The 23,807-nt window shown below is 50.4% G+C and overlaps 2 protein-coding genes across 4 annotated transcripts; both read right to left on the bottom strand.

Annotated features, from left to right (window-relative positions):
• Window positions 1-14: 14 nt before the first annotated feature.
• U2af2 (U2 small nuclear RNA auxiliary factor 2) lies at window positions 15-17,959 on the bottom strand. Of its 2 annotated transcripts, none has more exons than XM_038339085.2 (12): window positions 17,783-17,959; window positions 13,535-13,670; window positions 12,670-12,714; window positions 12,286-12,389; window positions 11,792-11,943; window positions 10,415-10,531; window positions 9,463-9,601; window positions 5,585-5,664; window positions 5,388-5,510; window positions 5,000-5,098; window positions 4,514-4,762; window positions 15-768 (listed from the first exon to the last, which is right to left on the bottom strand). In XM_038339085.2, the coding sequence occupies exons 1-12, from the start codon at window positions 17,829-17,831 to the stop codon at window positions 634-636; spliced, it is 1,428 nt and encodes a 475-aa protein (XP_038195013.1). In that variant the 5' UTR covers window positions 17,832-17,959; the 3' UTR covers window positions 15-633. The 2 variants fall into 2 exon arrangements, with proteins under 2 accessions (XP_038195013.1, XP_038195014.1); XM_038339086.2 differs by having other exon boundaries at window positions 5,012-5,098.
• Window positions 17,960-19,605: 1,646 nt separating this feature from the next.
• On the bottom strand, window positions 19,606-22,498 carry Ccdc106 (coiled-coil domain containing 106). 2 transcript variants are annotated; one of them, XM_038340761.1, is made up of 5 exons: window positions 22,453-22,498; window positions 22,213-22,317; window positions 21,948-22,124; window positions 20,445-20,657; window positions 19,606-19,922 (listed from the first exon to the last, which is right to left on the bottom strand). In XM_038340761.1, exons 1-5 carry the CDS (start codon window positions 22,481-22,483, stop codon window positions 19,606-19,608), a joined length of 843 nt encoding a protein of 280 aa, XP_038196689.1. In that variant the 5' UTR covers window positions 22,484-22,498. The 2 variants fall into 2 exon arrangements, with proteins under 2 accessions (XP_038196689.1, XP_038196688.1); XM_038340760.1 differs by lacking the exon at window positions 22,213-22,317 and having other exon boundaries at window positions 22,453-22,483.
• Between the last annotated feature and the right edge of the window lie 1,309 nt (window positions 22,499-23,807).

The raw sequence follows: 23,807 nt of genomic DNA, 5'->3' as shown, positions 1-23,807 counted from the left end.
GGGGCTCCATAAAGTAAAATACAACAAAATGTTTAATGAGCAAATTCTTATTAGCAAATATGAAACTGCCACAGAGAGGAGGAGCGGGACAGAGATAACGGGTTGGGGGTCAGGAAAAGGCTAAAGAATCAACTACTTAAGAAACCAGGGTGGAGAACTGGAAGGACCAAAAGCCAGAGGACGGGAGCTGTGGTCCTGCAAAGGGGGAGGGTAGGGCACTGAGGGCCAGACAACAAAATTCAAAATAGTTTGGCCATAAAATATAAACACGCTATGTTCCTACCATGGGGAAAGGGCCAAGGAAAAGGGTGTAAAGGATAAGAAGAGGCTGTTTGGGACGGGGCTGTGGGGGTCCTACCCGCCCTGCTGTGCACACAGTCCCCATCCCAGCCCCTTCCCTCTGTGTCTGTGTGGGTGCATGTGTCTATGTGGGCCTGTGTGCACTTGCCCACTCCCCTTCCTGCCCTAGCCCCCCCACCCCCACCCCCCCATAATTGCTGCCATTCCAGTTGCTGCCGGCTGTCATTCGGCTGTCACTCCTCTGCCCATCATCTTCAGAGGGGAGAAAGGAGGGGGGGACAGGTGGGGGTAAAGTCCCCAGCCAGCCCTGCCCCCACCCTCCCCCAGCCACCTCTACCAGAAGTCCCGGCGGTGGTAAGAGTCAGGGTCACAGTATTTTGTGACCACCACTCTGTTGGCGAACTTGCGGCCGGTTAGGCCCTGCATGGCTTTCTGGCAGTCAAACACAGAGGTGAACTCCACAAAGATCTGTAGGAACAAGAGGCAGATATCTGTGAACAAGGCTAGCTCCCAGCAACTAGTCAGCATATTTAAATCCAGAATGAGCACAGGAAATGAGACCGTGCTCACCACAGACTGTGAAAAGATTTTCAGTTCAGTTTAAGGATGTTCATCCAAACATTCTCCAAAACCCAAGACATCAAAGAACAGACATCACAGGAATGGAAAACAGGCAGGCCTGAGTCACCTGAGTACAATGAGCAGGTGGCCAGAGGCAAGATCCCAGAGAAGAGTGGTCACTTCTCTATCAGCCATTCCACAGCCATGCTCTCCCCAAAGACAGTGAATAAGGAAAGGTCAGAAATTAGGATTCAAGCCCATGAATTAATTAAAGCACTTGAACCTTCATCTACTCAAGCCACTGATCTGGTACTACCTGCTTACAGGAAATGAATACAGTGAAGTACTCCACTGCCCTACTTCAGCAAACAACCAGCTTGACTTTAAAAGGAAGTGGGGTGGGGAGATGAGATAAAACTGATAGGACAAACTGTGGGGCCAAAAGCTTGTTATATATACAACTCGACCAGTTTTGGAAGGGCCTAACTCCTCTCCTGAAAGTTGTCCCATGTTTGCACAAATATAAAAATAAGTGATTTAAAAATCTGTTTAAGGCTGGAGAGATGGTTCTTCAAGAGGTCCTGAGTTCAATTCCCAGCAACCACATGGTGGCTCACCAACCATCTATGAGATCTGATGTCCTCTTTTGACATATAGGCAAACATGCAGACAGAACAGTGTATATATAATAAATAAATCTTTTTAAAAATCTGTTTAAAAGAAACAAACAAACAGCAACCAAATTTAGGGTTTGAACCTTATTGAAAGAAGACATTCTAGAGACCGAACAAAACCTGGGTAGATACTAAGAAATGAATGAAGACTTTTGCAGTAGTAACAGCATTCTTCGGGCTTTTGAGACAGGATTCCTCTGTAGCTTTGGATCCTGTCCTGGAACTAGCTCTTGGAGACCAGACTGGCCTCGAACTCAAGAGATCCACCGCCTCCTGAGTGCTGGGATTAAAGGCACGCACCACTACCACCTGGCTTGTTTATTTGTTTTAAACTAAAGTTATCTAGTTACAACACTGGTTCTCAACGAGGGACAGAACATGTCCCCACAAGATAAAAAGCAATGTCTGTTGTCACGAAGAGTGTGGCATCTACTGGTAGATGGCCAAACCCCAGAATACTTATCTATTCCATAATGTCAATAATTGAGAAATACAGCTAAATTTCTAAGATGAACTCTGAGACATGCTTTAAGTACTGTATAAGTCAGGTGTAAGGATACATACCTGCAATCCCAGCACCAGGGAAGCTAAAGCAGGATCACAGGCACAAGGCCAGCCTGGGCTATACAAGACCCCATATCAAAGCAGAAACAAAACCACTCCCAACAATATTGGCAACTTAGAGCTAGGTGATAAATACTATAAACATCCACATCAGTCTTAGATTTTTTTTTTCTCTTTATTTTATTTTACTGGTTTTTCAAGACCGGGTTTCTCTGTGTAACAGTCCTAGAAGTTCTGGAACTCGCACTGTAGCCCAGGCTGACCTCGAACTCAGAGATCCGCCTGCCTCTGCCTACCGAGTATTGGGATTAAAGGCATGTGCTACCACCGAAGAAAAGACCCATAAATAGAACAATGGATATGGTAATGCATGCTTCTAGTGCCAAAGCCTGAGAGTTCAAAGTCAGTCAGCCTAGGCAACATGGCAAAACCCTGTATCAAATGAAGGGGAAAAAAAAGACAGCTGCTCAAGAAGCCAGTCTCTTCATTCACTCTTTCTCCTGTATTTACTCAATCCCCACTTAAACCACGCTTCCATAAGGGGCCAGACTAAATCGGACCAATAGTGGCATTGCATCAAATAATGGCACAGAAGCAGTAAGGAGGCTTTTAGATACAGTCTTCTTTTTGACTCCTGTACCCCCCTCCTCAACCCCACACATCTCTGTTGCATTCCTAGGGTGCACTGGAAACCTGCTCAGCCTCCCCTTATGAATTCCCACACAAGAGTTTCTATCCGTCTTCACCCTCTTGGAGTTTCCTTCTATCCAGCTAACTGCTTCCTAGCAGTCTCTATCAGGGTATCATCTAAGCAAACTGGCCCAAAGCTGGCTGTTGCCCTCCACCTCACCTGACACTCAGGTTTCCTGGGCCTTTCTCCCTCTCCATCTCCACAAACCCATACCAATCATCAAGATATGGGCAGTTAAAGGATTAATCCTCCCCAACTCATCCATTTCTCTCATCACCTATTACAGCCAACAACAACACCACTTATGGACACTAATGGTTTCAGAATGTCACTGGGCAATTTCAGCACTTCAAGTTAATGGGAGATATAAACAACTAAGTATCACTAGATGATACCACCTTCCAGGACGATACTCACTATGTCCTTGACTAAAACACATCGCACAGGACCATACCTTTAAAGCAGACCACCATCTTTCTCTCAGGTTAATACAATAAATCCATCAATCATCTGCCTCCCATACATTTATCAAGTTACCCAGCATCCTTGCCATTAGCTTTTCTCTCTCCTTAAAAGCCCTACTCTTCTAGGTTAAAGCCTGAGGCTTCTTCAGCAAGTTTGTAAGGCCCTCCCTAGTCCTTCCTGCAAAGTTGGCCTTTTCTCTCATAAAACCCTACTCATGCTCCTTTCGACTATACCAAGGTTGAACATCCTGTCCTCTCACTCATTCACACATCTGCCATAAAGCAATCAGCTCTACAGGGACACAGCAAATCCCTTCTTTAGTCTGGCAATGGTGATGTGTGTCTTTAATCCCAGCACTTGGGAGGCAGAGTCAAGTGGACTTTTGAGTTCAAGGCCAGCAGCAGTCTAGAGCGAGTTCCAGGACAGTTATGGGTACACAGAATCCCTGTCTGGGGTGGGAATATACCCTACCAACCACCACATGCACAGCAATCATACCTGAAGGCTCTGTTTTCTTTCCCTCCACATAGGACAGACTGCCTGGCAAGATAACTTCATATCACTGAAACTTACACTATTACCTACCTATCTAAAACCAGAACCTAGGTCTGTGGAAAGCATTATTTGCCTACCTAGTAGTAAATGAGTGGTCCTGGACCCCATCTCCAGCACCAGAAAGAAAATAAAGGAAATCAGGCAACTTTGATTCCCACCCTTCCTGTTATTGCCTGGCAAAACAGTGTCCCCAGCTGTTTGTGAAAAAACAGTAGAGTAAGAATGCCATCAACCTCAGCAGCACCTTCCAAAGTGGACATGGAGAGCTTACATAAACATAACACAGTGCACAGGGGACAAGGCCTCTGAAATCAAGATTACAGGCATGGGACACCTAGCTGTGTGGCTTGTCACTTCTGTGCCACGCCCTATGAAGAGATTCAGGAGCCAATGAGAATAACAGACGCAGCTTCAAGGAGTACCTGGTACATGAGACACGTGACTGTATGTGGTGGCCCCTTTTTTTCAGCTCACAGATAAAAGGAAAGTAAAGCTACTTGCAAAAGTATCCCCCAAGGAACAGTAAAAGTAGGTTTTGAACTAAGTTACATTAATATAGAGACCAAATTCTCGCCTATAGGCCCCAAGCTCCCAGAAGGCCTTGCACTCACTCTCCTGTGTCACCCTTGGCCAGAGCTAGACGGATGCTGAGGGATGCAGAGGGTGATAAGGGTGGCACACAAAACAAAGAGAGCACCCTGACCTTTCCACAGCCAGGCACCTCGACGCCATCCACGGGCCGGGGAATCTCAATGGACTTGACCAACCCATACTTGCTGCACTCGTCTCGCACATCCTCTACAATCTCCTCGTACTCCTCATCGTCCAACAGCTCTTCAGGCAGCACCATGTTCATGAGGCATAGGACCTCAGTCGGGTGACCGCCCATCTGCACCTGAGAGCTCATCAGGCCGGGCACTTGAAGGGTTACGGGTGTCTGATTGATGGTGCTCTGTGGGGTCAGGGAGAACAGAGATGTCACAAAATGGCTCAGACTAGCCTCCCTCCATTCAAGCCTGTGCCTCTCACAACCAACTAAGGGGAACCATTCCTCTATTTAGACACTTATGAACCCACTGCCCAACTGCCCAAATTCCCTCCCATGAAAACTGGGGCAGAACTTAAGAAAACCTTCCCATCCAGCCCTTCCCACCCCCAGGGTCCCTCTAGCCAATGGAAGATGACGTGCCGGGAGGCTCACCAGCGTGGCATTCTTGGCTCCCACACTCGCCCTCTGGACAAGCAGCTTCTTGTCCCCTAGCTGCATCCCATTCAGCCCCGCAATGGCCTATATGATCAGAGGACGAAGGGTGGAAGGGGTGCGGGAGAGGCACAGGTCAGGAACCAGGGGACCCAGCACTTCCCCCAAAGAACCAGGCATTGGTGGGGAAAGAATGGAAGGCAAAGGGCATTTAGTTTGGAAAGAGGCAAAACCAAGGGAAAAGGAATGAGTCCCCACAAGGCCTTGCTTCAGGCTAACCACCTCCCACCCTAGCCTAAGGAGGAGACCTAGGCTTGGAAACAGCAAAGTTAAGAAGGGCAAATGGAGCAAGCAGCTTGAGGCACCCAGAGCTCACCTGATCTGTGACGTTGATGTCCACGTACTCACAGAAGGCATAGCCCTTGGAGAGCCCTGTGGCACTATCCTTGACCAAGTTGAAGGCCTTCAGAGGCCCAAAGGATGTCAGCAATTCTTTCACCTGCAAGAGGCCAACAATCCATCAACGTCTGGTCAGGCTAAGATGGGTGGCTAGCAAGGGGGACGAGGATTTACCTGGTCATCATTCAGGTAGTTGGGCAAGCCCCCGATGAACAGTTTGTGGGCAGAGTCTGGAACTACAGTGGACACAACGCCTAAAGACAAAATGTATAAAGACTTCAATTCCAGTACAGTCATTTCCCAACATGCAAGGAGAAAGCTGGAAGTGGTGACATACATGCTTTGTCTATCAGCACTTGGAAGGCTAAGGCAGGAAGCCATCTCAAAAAAAATCTGAGTCCCTTTTCAAGTCCTATCCTACCTGAGATACCTAATAAAGGTGGAAGCCACAGCATACACACTTCCCACAAACACCCCTATATTCTGACAAATACATGAGCATAGAACAGCAACACCTGAACATGAAAGATCCCCTAAGATCTGACAAACATCCAGAAACATTTCATTCACTGCAGGGGTGGCCTGTTACTGAGGTAGTGTGACAAGGAGCTGGAAGGCTGCTGAGAATCTCAGTGTTGGCTGCCACTTCAGTGGTGACTAGAAGGAGTTTTGCTTGCTTTCTCTACTCAACTCTGGACCCATGTGGTTAAGTGTTGGCCATACAGTTGTGTGACACCATGCAAGCTTCACCAATATTATCACTTAAGTCTCAGTGACATCATCCGGCCCTGCACCAATCCAGCCTGACTCCTCAGAGCTCAAGTCTCGCTACATAGTCTCCCTTTCCAGCTCGCCCCCATACTAAGTGTGGCAGTCTCTCCTAATCTACAAGAGCATCAGGTAAGATATTAAAGGCTAGCCGGGCGGTGGTGGCGCACGCCTTTAATCCCAGCACTCAGGAAGCAGAGGCAGGCGGATCTCTGTGAGTTCAAGACCAGCCTGGTCTACAAGAGCTAGCTCCAGGACAGGCTCTAAAGCTGCAGAGAAACCCTGTCTCGAAAATCCAAAAAAAAAAAAAGATATTAAAGGCTACCCTAGAACCTCAGCCACTGTGTCCTATCCATGTTCCAGGCTATCATTGGCCCTACTATAACTCTTTAGCTCCAGAAAACTGCGGACATCAATCCAAATACTTCTAACCACCAGAGCAGTACCCCAGTAGTAGAGTCATATACCACAAAAGACCTAGTTCAAGGGCACGGTGACAAGAAGCATTTAGAGCCAGGTCATATTCGGTGCTGCCATAGGCCAGGAACAACTACTTTAAAAATCTACCATCTGGGATTGGAGAGATGGGTCAACAGTTAAGAACGCCTGTTGCCCTTGCAATGGACCCAGGTTCAGCTCCCCAGTACCCACGTTGTGGCTCACAATCATCCATAACTCCAGTTCCAGGGATCCAACTATCTCTTCTGACATCCTTGGGCACCAGGCATACATATGGTACACAGACACATATGCAGGCAAAAACACTCATACACATAAAATGAAATTAGAAAAAAATTCTACCTCAGTAGGTGTAAATATTTCCAGCTATAATACAAAAAGAGAGACGTCCTAGAAGTAGGAAAAGGTGACTTCTAGAGCCCAACTCAACAGTGCCTTTCAAAGGCAGCTCGGCAGGCTTGGCCCCTCCCCGCCCACAAGTGAGCAGTAAGGCAGGTTACAGCAGCAGCTAGACCAAGTCCAATCTGGTCATCACTGTGCCATATCTCAGAGGCAGTCCAAGGTAGGACCCAAACAAGGTACCCTGTGTTCAATTCTACACCTAAAGAAATAGGAAGAACACCACACTACACAGCACAAATAGACAGCATTCTAAGCCACTTAACCCCTAATCCAAAGGACACAAGGTGCCAACACTGGTGACCAAGAAGAGCTTCACTTTTGTGGAAATGCAGCTCAGGCTTCCACTCCAGGTTATAGCAATCTAGTTACCTGCGCACACACTCTCACTAGGGAGGAAGTCAGTCTTCCAATTTACAAATTGTTTTTTAACCAATGATCAAGATGTTTATTAGATTTCATCAAATATTTTCCTCTTTAGTCTATATAGTAACATTTGTTCTCCTTTGAAGTTCAGAAGAAGATAGAGGACGTAAAGGCAGAATTCCACTTGCTGCTGCCGTCTCCAGAGTGGTAATGATGTGTCAAATCACAGGCACAGCTAGCTGGAAAGCCAAGCCTTTTCAGGTAGGCACATCCCAAAGAGAAAGACTCATCTTCCTATTGCTTAATCACTGTGGAAGAGACTTGCCACTTAGCAGTATGACCCAAAGCAACTGTGCCTGCACCTACATGTTTCAGCAGAAAGGTTAACATGGAGAATACAGAGAAAAGCTGAGCCGAGACTCCAGGGCAGCCCAGGATACTTATGAATTTTACAACCATGAACAACAACAAAAAAAAAAAAAGCATAATTCCTGGCTTTCCTCCTCCACCTTCTACAGACGATGCCATGTCAAACTATGATTAACACTCGACAGGGCAGGTGTTGTATGGCACATGCTTGTGATTCCCAACACTGGAGGGCAAGGAGTCAATTTGGGAAACAAGTCTGGGATACCCAGTTAGACCATATACAGAAAACTCTACAGCCAGGCCCCCTGGTACAAGACTATAATCCCAACTACACAGGAGGCTGATGCAGAAGGGCCAATAGTTCAAGCCCTCCCTGACCAACTCAAAGACCCTGCCTCAAAATATTAGGAAAAGGTTGAGGATATCGCATCCAGTTGGCAGACTACTTACTTAACATATGCTGACAGAAGGCTAACAGAAGATCCAGAGACAGGCAGCACCTGCACACTACACAGTAAAACCAGCAAGTGGATGCCTATGTAATTAAAGGCCAATCCAAAGAGTGAATTTGGTGGCAAGAGGTAGAAACAAGATGTTCTATAGCTTCATCTGAGAGATATGCCCACAGTCGTTGAGAAAGCTGAACCTAGTGACACAGACCAATTACTCAGGCAGCTAGGGGTAGGAAGCTCCCAAACTCCAGGCCCGTCTAGGCAAACTTAGTGAGACCCTATCTCAAGAAAAAACTTGAAGGAGGTAAGGGATTCAGGTCAGAGAGAGAATGCTTCCCAATCAAGTACAAGACCTTGGGTTCAATCCCCAGGACCACAGTGAATCTTCAAGCAGTGCACTGAGGAGCATGTTAGTTAGTTTTAGACCTAGGTATATAAAGAGTGGCAAGTCCTCCACTGACAGGAACATTTCCCTGCCCTAAAGTGAAGGGGATACTTGGCCTCAATGGGCATTCTCCAACTCTAAGCATCAAACAGCAAGACCCCACATTCTAAAAGTTCCAATCAGTCTCAGTCCTGGGCATCACTTACTTAGCTAGAACCCCAACACTAGAACAGATTCCTGCAGTCTAGCAGAGCAAACGGCCTACATATTTCTTCTTATATCCCATCCAGTCTGCCAAATGCTAGCTCAGCAAACTACAGCCTGCAGGATGACATACATGCAGAGCCTTTTAAACTTTGAAAGATTAATGCAGAATGTTCAAAATCTATTTTCTCAATGACCTACTTTTCTATGACCCTATCTGTAAGTTTCAAACCAAAGATCTATTGTGACCTACTGTAAGAGGTGACAGTAAATACAACTACAGGAAACAGCCCAGAACACATGCCAGAGAGAGACATGGAGTCAGTGAGCACTGACATGCTAGGTCCACACACCAGGACTGTGCAGAGGTCTGTTAATATGTACCTGTAGATACAGACTTACACACCAAGCCCTGAAATTCCAGGACCAAGGGACCAAGGCAGGAACAGACTGCAAGCACCACACATTCCAACACCTCTGGTCTGTACCTGGCTGACATTTACAAACTGTGCATTCTCAGATCACAGCTCATCACCTCAGGGTCCAAAGCACACACAACAATCTCCTAAGCAACTCTAGCTAGGCTAAAGAGAGGAATCTGAGTTCAGGGAATAGTGAGCCTACCCCACCACCAACAAATTTCCACTCACCAGGCACATAAACAGAGGGGTTCTCTGACATGCCAGGCAGTGGCTGATAGTCATGAGGCCTTCGAATCTTCAATGACTGGCCCTGGAAGATGATGCCATCAAAGGCCATGGCCTGGGTCGTTTCATCCACTGAGCGGAACTGAAGGAAAAAGAACGGTAGAATTAAGGGGTAGGCAGGGACTAGATTAAACCACTCCCCAACCCCCAATACTGTAACTTTCCTCCCACTTGTATAAACAAGAATCATGTACCAAATCCTGAACTGGCCAATGGAAGAACAGCCACAAGGTTGTCCCTAGAAGCTCATACTCTAGAAAGCAAATATCCTGGCACCCAACAGATATGAAAGCAAGCACACAATCCATAAGCTCTGACAACGCTAGAAAGAAGTCAGCACTGGGACATTAGGTCAACTGAGTCAGTGGCAGTGACAGCCCAGGCTTACTGATGAAATGACATTTAAGCTGAAGTCTCCAACAGTTCAAATAAAGCAGATTCTGATGGGCAAGTGCAGACTGAGAAGGAGCACTCAAACACCTCAGCAGACTAGATCACTTCAGCACATCCACTGTTTCCTGGGTATGGCCCAAGAGATGAAAGCTAGGTTTTTAGAGACAATAAGAGAGTAGCTGCTTTGAAATGAGACTTATAAACATCTGCAGTGAACTGCTTCAATCTAAGTCCAAAACAGAAAAAGACAGATTGTGTGCTCTGTAGCGTCAGTGTAGCCTAAGCAGAGTAGACTAGGCCAGAACAGTCTGCAGAAACCAACAAAGCAAGCAGAACCCAAAAAGGCCTCCCAGGCAAGAGAGAACATAGGACGGTATGTGGCAGGATGGGGACTGCAGAGCTTCTACAGCTACCAAATGCAAACTGGAATACAGAGAAAGCAGTCAGAGTGGGCAGTACAGACAAGCCCCACTATCCCTTACTCCATCACTGGAAAGCTTACCTCCAAAAAGGCAAAATTCTTGTCTTGGTTTATTTGCACAGCCAAGACTGGGTTGCCAGGGGCCTGAGTCAATCCCCCCAAGCGCATCTGGGCATTGAAGAAGTCCATCATAGCTTCCTGCAGAGGGAATAGGAGACAGGGGAGGGCGGGGAGGGAGGTGGAGAGAGGAGGGGAAGGGTGAGAGAGGGAGACACAGAGGGGTTTGGGGGTAAGGGGAGAGGATTGAGGGGAGGGAGAAGGGGGAGGGAAAGGGACAGTGGAATATGGGTCAGGGGTATAGAGGTCAATAGTAGGAACAAATGCAGGAGGAAAATGAGAAAACGGAGAGAAAGCAATACCAAAGGACAGGAGACAGATGCAGACGGGCCAGACAGGACAGGCGTGAGTGGGTGAGACATGGAGTCCAAAAAATTAGGAGGAAAGTTACTCAAGAAAAGATGAAAGAACACATGACAGCAAGAGAAAGAAATACGTGAGGATGACACAAGGAAGAAACACCAGGTGCAGACAAGGTGGGGGAAGGCAGGAGAGCCAACAGGCAGGAAGAGAAAGACAGACAAGCACATGGACAGGAAGGGAGCCCAAAGAAAGGCAGAGCAAGGAGTAGAGTGCAGGGACGGGGAGGAATGGAGGAGCAGGGAGGAAGGGGTGGGGCGGGAGGGGAGGAGAAAAGAGTGATGTGGAGGGATCTGGCCCTGGAGTCCGGGGGCTGGTTTATCAAATGTAGCAAAGTGCAGGTTGAGAAAGTCAGAATGGACCTTACTTGCCTTCGACGATGGTAGCAAACTTTTTGTTGCTACGAGGGATCTCAGCCCCACAATATTTCACTTTAAAGAGAAATGGAAACAACTCTTTGATCTCGGGATTCTCAGGGGTGCCACGGGAAGGGGTGGGGGAGAGGGATGGGGGAGAGGAGCGGTGGGGAAGGTGGGGGAGGTCAGGGCTATCAAAAATAAAAGAACAGCGACCATGGGAGGGATGTGGGGGGAAAGGATGTGGATAGACGGCAGAAAAGGAGAGCATGTCAGAAAAACTGCAGGGACGTGCGTCTGTGTGTATGTGTGTCGAGTCTCCCTCTCTGTCTCTCTCCAACACGTAGGTATAATATGTAGGTAGGTACATTATGTGTGTGTTTGATCCCTGGGTTGTGGGAGGAGGTTGGGGAAAGGGAGACGGGAGAGGGGGAAGAGGAGGGAGGGAGGGGCCACCCCCAGCCCGGCCCCTGGCTGGCTCAACTCCATCCGTCCGTCTGGGAGGGGGCCGGGGGGTCTTGCAGGAACAGAGTCTGACCCGTGCAGGTTGGGGAAAGGGAATGGAGGGAGGGTGGAACAGGGTAGGGGAACAGGGGAGAGGGCAGGGGCAGGAGGAGGGCAGTACCTCAGTGATGCCAAATGGGATGTTGCCCACGTAGAGGCGTCTGGCCTGTCTGGTCATCTGGCTCCCAACAACAGGCACGGGCGTTGGGGTCACAGCCAGACCATCAGGTGTCATAGTGGGAAGAAGGGCAGTGGCTGGAATCTGACCCGCAGCTTCAGGATGGGTGTAAACAGTAAAACCCCATTAGAGCAGCCCTAAAACCAGGATTACTCAGCATACACTGACCCCACCCACCCACTCTCTAACCCACTTCATTTAGAAGCTCTTCAATCAGTCAACCCAACTCAGCAGCAGGGCCCAAGCTTAGAAATCTGGTTTCCTAAGGGCCTGGTTGGTAAAGACTTAATTCCCTCTTCCATCATGGCTACCCTGAGCAGATGCCAGAAGCCCTTGGGTAAGCTCCTTCAGTCTCACCAATGCACACACACACAACCTGTGGAAGAGATGTCCCAATTTTAACCTCTACAACAGCCCATGGGAGTGGGGGGACCTACCTTGCATGGCCTTGTACTGCATTGGGGTGATGTGCTCAAAGCCAGGTGGTGGCACGTCCCAGTATTTACGCACCTTCTTCTTCTTCTCATGGCGGGGGGAGCGACTGGGGAAGGGGGAAGGGAAAGTGGGGCAGGGTAACCTCAGTCTGACCAACACCGGGCCTGCAAGACCCTGCCAGGAGCACCCCCCAGCCCTCCACACCCTCCCACACAAGCTCCACTCTCTCCAAGAGGGAGAGTTGGGCCTGGGCCTAGGGAGGGACACTGGCAGCTGAGACTCTTCCCCAATGCTCGGGCCAGGGTGGGGATGCAAGGCAGGCAAGATGCACAGGTGAGGAAGAAGGGAGTGGACATGGGGTAGAAGGGGCAGGAAGAGAAGCTCACATCAATCCACCGTGCTCCTCTTTAGCGCCTCTGGTCAAAGGTTTGCTGGGGGGTGGGAGGGAAAGGTATGGGGAGGAGTGACCGGGGACCTTTGTCTTCCCCACAAAATACACCCCGCCCAAGGTCACTGAACCCCAGGACTGAGGCAGGACCGAGGAGAGCAAGTAGCACGCAGGCCCCCTCGGCCCTGCCAACCACCCCCCCAATCCTACTACTCCCAGGAAAGAGGAAGTAAGGAGAAGTAGCAGGAAGAGACTAGGCCATTCTATGGAGAAACTAAGATGAGGAAGGAGACTCTTTAGATATCCCACACTTATATCCCACACTTCCTTACCTAAGAGGAACACAGAGAATGAGGGGAACCCAGGAAGGCAAGATGAGACTGAATAACTAGACCAACAACCCTGAGCTGGAAATTAAAACCCAGGCTTCAGATACTGCCCTACTCCAGAACTCCTAGGAAGTGGAGGAAACAGGACGAGTGCTCTCCAAGACAGTCCCAAATAGAACCAGAGCAAGAAAATACAATTGTGCCCTCAAAGACAGGGACAGTATTGGGGAGAGAGACAGACAGAGACAGAGAGACAGAGAGAGAGAGAGAGAGAGAGAGAGAGAGAGAGAGAGAGAGAGAGAGAGAGAGAGAGAGAGAGAGAGAGAGAGAGAGAGCCAAAACTATTCCCTGTCCCCAGGAACTATTGGCCCCAAAAACCCACTGGTACTGCCAAAAGAGAAACTGGGGGGAAAAAACAGAACAGAAATAGGAAAAACCAAGTTCAAGGCAGACCAAACAGCACCCATACAGAGAACAGTCATGTAAACACAGGCTCTGATAGGAGCCCAGCCAGAGTTCCCAAAGTTCTAGTACCTTCGCCTTCGTCTGTCTCGGGAGGCACTGCGCTGGTCCCGATTACGCCGATCTCGGCTCCGGCTCCTGCGCTTCCGGTCCCGGCTTCTAGAGCGGCTGTGGCTACGCTTCCGATGGCGGTTCTCCTTGTCCCGTTCTGGACAAGTGTGAGAAGAGATGGGATGAATGGGGAGAACGTGCAGGCCCAGCCCACCCTGCGTGCTGGTGACTATGCCAGGACCCAGGGAGCCCCCGCCCCCAGGGAAGGGATTTAATGGAGGGAGACAACAGGTTTCCTGGGTCCACACCTGAGTCCCAAAGGACTCTGAAGGGACCAAAGGGACAGAGCCTGGAAATGCCCCCGGGGTGTAAGATACCTGAAGATGCTCAAGAGGAGCTGAGGAGCCAGAGAAGACAGAGGAGGCTGGCTCCTGGTCCCCCTCGAGGGCTGAGGGGCCTGACCCCAGGGTCGTCCCTGAGAGGGGCAGGGCTAGAGGCTGGGGAATCAAGAGACCCAATGATGTTTTCCTGAAGAAACTCAGCAACCCCTCAGGAAAATCCTCTGCAACCAGCTGGCACCCACAGTCCCACCATCAGGCCCAAGGGTCAGGTGCCAGGCGGGATCTAGTAACCCTAAGAAGTGTGGAAACTCAACTCCATCCCTTCCCAACCAGATGAATAATGCAAGAGTAAGCACCCTCTGAAAAGGGGCCTACTTTCTAAATGTACAGAAAGTAAGGAAAAGATGCCCCTCCAGTACTTCAACTGGTGGTCCACAGCAGCCTTATCCAAACTTGAAGCCCAAACCACCAGACCCTCCCTGCTTCACTCCCTCTAAACCAAAGGAAGGATGGACTAGATAGAATAATAAGGACTTGTGTCTTCATAATATCTACTCTGCTTCCTTACCCTCTTTGCCTCAAGAGACCTTGGATATTAACAGAACACAGCTTCGCAAGAAAAACTACAGAACCTTTGAGGGCAAAGGCAGACAGATGGAGCTCTGCAACTTTGAGGTCAGCCTGATAAAAGAGTTCCAGGCCTACTGGACCTACAAAAACACTCAAGGTAGAAGCTAGACCAATCACCTCAATGTATTTCTTAAATTTCAAGGTACCACTGACTTCAACCATCAAGCCTACACACCCACTCACACAAACACACACAGAGCCAGGAGTAATGAGGCACATTTATATTTCCAGCATGTGGAAGGCTGAGACAGGAAGAGAAAAAGAATTGGAGGCTAATAAGTTAAAGGAGACCCTGTCTCAAAACCAAGCATACTTGAAAACTGTAACAGGTGTATCCTAAAAGTCCTCACAGTAGGAAAAAGCAGTGAAGAGGACATCAAAGTACATTTTTAACTCACCACAGTTACATTATGTATTTTTCTGATGCAATAAGCAGGAAAATTTGAAATCTATTTTAACTCCATAACTACTAATACTGAGGAAAGCACCCAGGGAAAAAAAACATAACCAATCTTGAGATGATTCTAACAGAATCTACAGACAAAGAATACCTTTATTTGCATTTATTTATCACTATTGCTTTGGAAAAACTATGTCAGAATGAAACTGAGGCATAAGAACTTGACAACTTGCTCAAAGCCCAACAACTAGGAAACTGTGAAGCACAAACTCAATTGTAATACCAGTAAATTAGGCACCAGGCTGTATTCTTGAGGACCAGTCAGAACCGAGAGTTCTCCAGAATCTGGGTACAACTACCAACGACAAAGGATTTTATTATTTGCATTCACACATGCAAAGACTAAAACAACAATCAAGAATTAGAGGCACACACCTTTAATCCCAGCACGCCTTTAATCCCAGCATGTGGGAGGCAGAGGCAGGCGAATCTCTGTGAGTTTGGGGCCAGCATGGTCTACAAGAGCTAGTTCCAGGACTGGCCCCAAAGCTACAGAGAAACTGTCTCAAAAAGCCAATAAATCCCAACTATCTTTCCTGCTGCTAAGTCTCAAACACAAGAACTCCAGAGAGGAAGTAGTGACAACATTGGATACCTGGGACAGGGAAACTGGACTTAAGAAAACTGGAAAGGGGCTGAGGCTAAGAAACATAAGAAGGCCGGGTAAGAGACAAATACACACCAGCAGGGTGACAAAATGGTAGAACTTTCTTTCAGCATTCCAGAAAGGCAAGAACCTTCCACATAATGAAGCTGGACAGCTAAGAACATGGAACTTCATTTGCTCAAAATGCTATATACTACAGCTGTCTTATGTACAAGGCTCCACCAACCAACCCTTAAGTGTCTGTTCTCAGTCCGTTTCCAACACCAACAGGGACATTCTGGAACTACAACCCATCTAACCACAGCCTCTAAGGCCAGCTAAAGCAACTCCACTCGGAGCACAGTGGAACTGGCTTTGCAGTCAGAGCTCTTAAAGTAGGAACTATCTTTAACATCCAGGTTTCCCTTCCTTGAATGAAGGTCACATCTACAGCACTCAAGAGGTATTACTGCATAACAATGGGCATCCACTTTCCCCACCATTCTCTCCCTCCTACACCAGCCTACCTTTCTTCACACTAGCAAAGAGCTAATTAAACACTTAGTTTAAGCGTAATCCAAGCCACATACTATATATACACATTGCTCACTTCATCTCAGCTCCAGCTTTCTACTAAATAATGCCTAGAGCTTTCTTAAGAGAAAAATAAAAACTTTATAAGCCTCAATTTCCTGCCCAATCAACAAGAAATTATTTTGTTCTCAGAAGTCTGTTACAAATGACTCACTTAGGAAACTTTTAAGAGCTAGGCGGCAGTAGGGTACTGGCGAGTGGATCTGAGTTCGGGGTCAGCCTTGTCTACAGAGAGTTCAAGGACAGCCAGGACTACTTAGAGAAGCCCTGCCTTCGGGGGTGGGGGAAAATCTGTTCTTAGCAAATTGCCCTGCCTTTACACTTGGTAAATTGAGTTTAATTACAACTGTAGCCAATGTGTACCACCATTACTAATCTCAAAACCAGTAAGCAGTGATCACAAACAGGTGAGATACAAAAGTATTAGAACACCATCCCTACCAACAGCAATGCAGGTATTTGAACTCAGGCACACTCCTAAGCAGTACACTTACTCAAAGAAAACACACCATGGCACTCAGGAAAATTACTTCCCCCACATGCACTGTTTCAGATACTCCCCTCTCAATTCTAGCTTCAATTCAAAGACTTCTGACTGTGAACTCCAACAAGGAACACGAGACAGCTTAAGCCCCGATCCTCAAGAAACTCAAGCCCTTCTTCAGCCTCAAACCAAAATGGAAAAAGGTTGTAGGGATGTCTTCCAACTCAACTCTTTCCTCGGAATCCCTAAACTCATCAGCATCGACATAGCCTGCCTTTCTTTCTGGTCCAAATTCCTAGTATAGGACCCTACCTTTGAGTAGCTGCCTCCACTAACACATTAGGGCCATTGAGCCAGCTCCCTCTTTCCCTTTGTGTTGACTATTTTATCCCCACAGTGAGACTGGGTCTAATTGCACGAGTTTGGAATCATACAGGACTTTGGGTTTGTCTAAAATCAGGGATATGGAAGACACAGAAATTGTCGGCCGCCAGAAACCCCAAGGCATACATGAGTTTTGTATATAAGGGGCACAAAGAATGCAGAGGCTTCCCTTTGGCGGGCAAACAGGTGTAGGACACATTTATACCTAAAGGGCCGTGCAGCGGCTGGGACAAATACTCTGGAGGAAGGGTTCTAGAGACATCGAAAAAATATGAACAGGCACGTAACCTGCAAGCACCGGGAGATTGCAGTGCCAGTCCACGTGAAGGAAGGGGGGGGGGGGGGAGAGGTTCACTACCGCCATTTTGGAAACAAAGGGGGCGTGGAGAAAGGAAAAGTACGCCCGACCGGAAGCGGAAGTGCAAACGTAGCAAGAGGAAAAAGACTGGATTAGGAGACCTAATTTTATCTTTCTCAAATGAAAGAGAAAAATTAAAAAAAAAAAAAAACCTCACATAGAAAAATCCGGCGCGCCCTCAACGCGCCAACGCGCCTTCTCAGCCGGGACCACGTGGGCGCGGGCTATTGCTGCGCGCACGCGCCCTAAACCGCGCCCGCGGCTCCTTCCCTCAGCTCAGAGAAGGGGAGGTCACGTGAGCGAGGCGCGCGCGGCACGGACGGGGGGGGGGGTGTTGGAGAATCATGCGGCCCCAGGGAGGGAACAAGAGGGGGAAATGGTGAGGGGCACGGAACGAAGCAAGACGCCACCCCACAGTCCCGGGGCCCTCACCTTGTTTATTCTCGTTGAGCTGCCGCTCGAACTCGTCGAAGTCCGACATGCTTACGCGGCCGCGTAGGGCCCTGTGCAGCTCTCGCCTCGCCTTGCCGCCCGCCCGCTCCGGCTACTTCCGCCGCTGGCTTCGGCTACTTCCGGCCCCCGCCGGCACTCAGTCGTCTACCTAATCAAGCCCCCAAGCCCCGCCCCACCCTGACTCCACCCCCTCGTCCCGCCCGCCCCACCCTCCCCCCCGCGAACTGCCCCGAGCCCGGCTCCGAAGCCAGTCGGCTATTCCCGGACTGTAGACGGAGAAGTCTGCAGGAGGCGACGGCTACCCTCGAAACCACCTAATGCGAGAATTTTGCAGGCTGCCCAAGTTTCGGTAACTTTCCGGAGACAAGCGTCTCAACGTTCGGAGGATTCCGTGGGTCCTCGCGTTCCCCTACGCCAGCCCCTTGTAAAGGTCCGGGTTTTTCCTACAACTCAAACCGTCTTAGTCTCTGGCTTCCTTGAGACTCGTCCCACCCCTCGCTGGCCCTGTCCAAGCAGTCGGTCACTTCCAAGAATCCTAACCGTCCACACCTTCGGCTCTTTCCGAAGGTTTCCAGCGCTCGCTCACGACCCCTCAAGAGATTAAGCCCGAATCTAATCTTCGGCTCTTTCCGGAGGTTCCACTGGGTCACTCCGCCCCTTCCGCCACTGCTTCGGGAAGGCCTCACGCGCAAGGGAAACTTCGGCTTTTTCCGCCGTTGCTTCGGCTTCTTTCGGCTTCAAGAGCAAAAAAGGGAGGGAGTACAGATAAGAGGTGGGTCGGGGAGCTACAGAAGAGGGGGCGGGTCTCACTCTTGGCACCTGACTCTTGGTGAGGGGGATGGAAGAATAGCCGACCTCGTGGAAGGCCAGAGAAGGTATGCAGAACAATAGCAGTCAGTGGGGCAAAAGCTGCTCGAGACCCCTGCGGAGGTTTTTTGCGCGGCTTGGGGCGCCTGCGCATGGTGATTAAGGAGGCGGTGAGAGGGGTTTGTGCGCCTGCGTAGCAGTTCAGTCTGAGGCACGTTTTCTCAGGGCTCGGGAAGATCCGCCAGTCTAAATGCACATTGCGCGTGCGCGGGGACTTCCCCTCCCCCTACCCCCACCTCCCCACTGTAGGTACCAACTCCAGGACCGTTAAACTAGACTGCGATCTCCCGGTTGCCTTGGCAATCACGTTAACTAGCCCCCCCCCCCACCCGCTCCTACCGCGCAAGCGCAGGACGTGCCACTTCTGGGACTGCAATCTCCTGACCCCTGGCGGGCGGCAGAAATGAATCCACACAGCGCCCCCGGGTACCTCTACCAGGCTGGCTCAGCTAAAGGTCATTGAATCAGTGCCCTAGCCGCTGCGCTTTAGAGTCTGCTTCCTTCCTAGTTTTCTCTGGGAAGAGACTGCTGCTCCTCTTCTCACTTCTGCCTCCTGGGGATAATTACACCCTGTCCTCCCCTTACCTCTCTAGAGGCTCCTGCCTGAGAGCTCCCATCTCGGTCTCCTTGGCGACGGCCACCCACTCCTGACCCATCCATCCCCTTTCTAGGAAGACCTGGGGCCCAATTTATTGAAAATGTTCATGTCTCTTTAATTTAAATTCTCTGAATAATGCTCTGTCTTCATGTAAGATGCAAATGGGCTACTCCTAGCTAGGGAGGCCGAGGTGGCCGCCCTTGCGGAGTGGAATGGAGATGGCGTGCCCAGCGTAGGCGGCCGAGGGGCAGGGCCCAGTGCTCAGGAAAGGGCAGCATCTGGCCCTGGCGGCGCCCCGGGAAGCCCGGTCTAGCGAGCGGTCTGCGGGGCGGCGGCATCACCGCTTGAAGCGGTAGGTGATGGGCAGGAGCAGCTTGCTCTTTTTTAGAGCCTGCACCTTCTTGAGAGTCTCGTCGTCCAGCGCCAGGAAGCAGCGGCGGGAGTACTCCAGCAGGCGCTCCTTGGACGGATCGAACTCTCCCACCTCAGCCAGCTTTTCGGGAGCCACAATGAGCAGCTCCGCGATGGGCGTGGTCAGCGCTACCGTGTTCCGGTCCACGCGGTGGTGCTCAAAGGCTCGAGACATGCTCTTCAGCTTCTGGAAGGTGCCCAGGATCTTTTTGTAGCGGCAGAGGACCCCGTCAGCGTCCTTCACTGCAGGGCCAAACGGGCAGAAAAAGAACCGGAAAAGACAGCCATATGGGGCCAGAGAAATGGGGTAACCCAGGTAGGAACAGGAGGGCAGGCATGAGGAGGAAAGATGGGGTGAAAGGCACACACGTTAGAAAGTAAATGAAAGCAAGGAAGAAAAAAAAACACAAGGAAGTGGAGGAGCCCCATACAGGAAGAGAAGGGAGTACAAAACGGAAAATAGTAGAGATCAGAGCAAGAAATGGAGAAGGACCCGGGGGGATATTGAAGAAGGCAGGCCGGACACCAGAGGAAAGGAGAGGCTGCGCATGTGCCCAGAGGCCTCCTTTCTGGTGAGAAAACAGAATTGACTCTGCTAGTTGGTGTAAACCGAAATTTAAAATTAACTCAGAACCACATAGAAGGGCTGGGAGATGGAGCTGGGTATGATTGTTTTATATATGGGTAAGTTAGGGCATTGCTGCAGAACTCACACCGATACTGGGGTGGGCACCCCTCAACACACCATCACATGTACCCACTCACCCCGCTGCCTCTCTCGAGCCTTGGGTTTCCCAAATCGCCTCCGGCCAGTACTTCCCTTCTGCTTCTGCCTCTTCCTCTCACTGGCACTGCCCTCCTCAGATGCCCCGCTGAAGGAAGAGGCTGCCGACTCAGGGTCTGAGGCTTCTCCCCCAACCCCAGCCCGGCTGTCCGCATCAACCTTCCGTGGCCCAGGTTTCATCCGGCAGTGGTCCTCTAAGGAGAGACAAAAATGAACTGTGACATAATGCCCTATCATTGCCCTGAAGGGGGAAAAATGAACACGGAGGCCAGATCCTCGGGATGAGAACAGGGTAAAGCCCCCGAGGATGAAGGTATCGAGCTAGCTGGGATCCGGAGAACTCAGTGGAACATCTGTGACTGCTCTGGGTTTCTGTAGGGGAAATGTATCGTGGGGGCCTTCAGAGAGTAGTCAAAATCCAAGAAGCAGGCAAGGCCTCTGAGTAAGAGGCTTGGATATCAAAGTTCAGTTTGGGTATCGGGGAAGCTAACTATCTTCACCTGAACAGGGAACCAGCTGAGGCTTAGACTCAGCATCTTCCAAAAGATGGACTCCTGAGGGAACTGACGTCAGGACTCTGTACCCTGTCATATCAAGGAAAGAGTGGAGTCATCCAGGATAGCGCTCCCAGTGTAGGAAGAGGGGACAAGGGACATACATGGTGCCCATCCCAATGCTGGGTCCCCAGTGATTGAAACCTTCAAAATGCCCTTAGGCCCTTTGCTGGGACTTTTGACATTATTACCAGCTAGAAAGCCTGCCAGCAGCTCAGCTGAATACAGAGGTTGGGGTTATGGCCTGAATAAAGGCTAAGTTCTATGAGACCTGAGCTAAAGATCTAGGCAAGGGGGGTGGGGGGGGGGAGTTTGGACTGGGAAATGTGGCCAGAATAGCAGACAACACATATTAATGAGACAAGATCCTGCCTATCAGAAGAGGTGACACCACCGTGTTGTTAGTCATAATCAGAGCAAGGCAAAATGGTAGAATCTGCCCATGACCTTGTGGCAGAGTTTAGGGGACAAGAAGTTCTGAGATCCCACAGTCTTTAAGGAATAAAAAACATTAGTTAGCCAAACTGTGTAGAACAGGGTGGTGGGAAAACAAGCCCCTGGTTATTCTGGGACACCTCTGGTGAATGGATAAATGCATTTTCCACAAGTCCTGGGGTGCAGGCAGGGCCCCTCTGAGGAATCCAGCAGACTGACAAGGAAATGAGGGCCATTCCCCTAAGATGAGAGCCCAGGCTGGAAATCCAGACTCGGGGAGAAACTTACCCCAAGTGCTCGAGGCTGCGGAGTTATGGGGCAGTCTATGACAGGGTAGGAAATGAGAGTCTGGCAAAACGAAAAGAACGGCTGGGGAGGCCCCTAAAGTCAGCACGGTTCTCAGTGGAAGAATAAAAGGCAAGTCCCCTTAGGTGGACCCAACAGCCGGTTTTGGATTCTGCGGGTCCTGGGAGAACTGTGTGTCCCCACCCCCACCTGCATCCATCCGGGCCGAGGAAATGAACTTGTCCAGCTGACACCGCAAAAAGTCCCTCTCCTCCTCCAGGTCCTCAATGCGCTTCTGCAGCCATGAGTTCCTTTCCAGGGCCATGTGCAGCTGGGCCTTAACGCTGTTCATCAGGGTCAGGGTTGGGGAGGTGACCTCTGGAGGCTCTAGGAACAGCAGGGGGTGGGGGGTCATGCCCCAGGATGAGGTAGTACCCCACCTGACTCCAGTCCCTCCAAGCCCTTCTCAGCTCACCCTCAAAATTTCTCCGAGAGGGACTCAGACTGTAGAAAATCTGTGAGTCTAAGTGGGGTGCCTCTTCGAAGGGGATGGAGATCTCAAATGTGTCTTCGTCCTTCACTGGAGAGAGGCCAGTGCAGGTCACCCCAGAAGCGGCCTGGCCCTTTCAGACCACCCCCAACCATAACTGCCCCGTGGATAGAGGGAACCAGAGTGTCGGGCCAAGGATGGGGAAAGGGTCCCCAAGTGCCTCACTTGTCCGCCTACGGTTGCTTCGGTCATTCATAGCGAGGCTTCCTTCAGACCCAGCAGCTGAGCCGTCAGGGGCACTGGACAGAAACAGGTCACCAAATGTAGTCAGTTAGTTCCTGGAGCGGTGGAGTACCTGTTCCTCTGGAGTAAGGAGGGATCACTGGCCTGGAGCTGTGGTCTGAAGGAGGAAAGAGCCCATACTCCTGGACAGAGACACTGAGGTTTTCAAATCGTGTACCCAAAGCAAGGGGGCACGGCGAGAGAACTCTTGGTCGTGAAGGAGCTCCGCCCTTAGATTCTTTGGTTCTTCACAGGCTCAACACCACAGGGACACTTTGGCCTGAATATGAAGGACCCTCATCATGGGCCATCACCAGACCCAAAACCGTAAATGGAAGGGAGAAACCACCCCTAACTTCCTCGCATGAGGTGGGGGGGGGAGTCCATCCTGCGAGCGTTCCCCTGTCCCAGCCGCCCATTCCTCCCGCACTTGTGCAGGTTAGCAAAGCCCCTCCCCCTGGGTGGGGGCTGGGCGCGTGCGCAGCGGGGGGGTGTCACGCGTGGGGATGCGCCCCCGCCCTTTGTCCCACGAGTGGGAGGGGGCGACCATGTCAAAGGGTCCCAGAAAGGGCAACCGACATGGGAGTGGCAACAGTGGACACCATTCCCCGCCCTTGGGTGCCAGGATACAAGGGGCCAGGGCCCGGCTCTCACCCACCCGCGTAAGGACTCCAGCCCTGGGACCAACGGTGGTGGCGGCGCCCATGCCCAGCATTGGGGAGCGTCTGCAAAGTGTCGCGAAGAGAAGCGCCCACCCACCAGTAAGCGAGCACAGCGGCAGAAGAGGGGGAGTCTCGGAACTGGATGGCGGAGCGCGCAGAGACGCAAGCATTTGCGGGATCCTGCCTGCCAGGCCAGGCGCTCCTCTTCTTGGAGCCCAGGTGAGACCCGCCGTTTGCGTGGAATTAGGGTCCGCACTTGCGCGATAGCCCCTTGCAACCCACTCCCACCCACCCCCGCCCTTCGCAAAGCCCAGGCAGGGATCCTCATGAAATTCTCATCCTGAACAGCTAACGCGGCTCCGGGGGTCCTCCGGGTGAGTGGCTATGTGCCCAATGGGCCAAGAAAAGTCTGAAGGTATGAGGCAGCAAGGAAAATTGAAGCGAAACTTGAGTCCCCTTTTAATGAACCCTGAAGAACTGGCTAATACATGCACACCTTTGGTCTTAAACGCCTCAGGCAGCCTTAATCCCCAATCCCGACCACGAAGAAAAGGTTTAAAGAAATAAGAGAACCAGATGTGAAAATGGGTTGTGTGGCTACATCTCCGCAAAGTGTGGGTCAGGAATAGCCCCCAC

This window comes from Arvicola amphibius, chromosome 8 (genome assembly GCF_903992535.2).
Source record: "Arvicola amphibius chromosome 8, mArvAmp1.2, whole genome shotgun sequence".
NCBI classification, from domain to species: domain Eukaryota; kingdom Metazoa; phylum Chordata; class Mammalia; order Rodentia; family Cricetidae; genus Arvicola; species Arvicola amphibius.
This window is presented reverse-complemented; position numbering and strand designations above follow the sequence as displayed.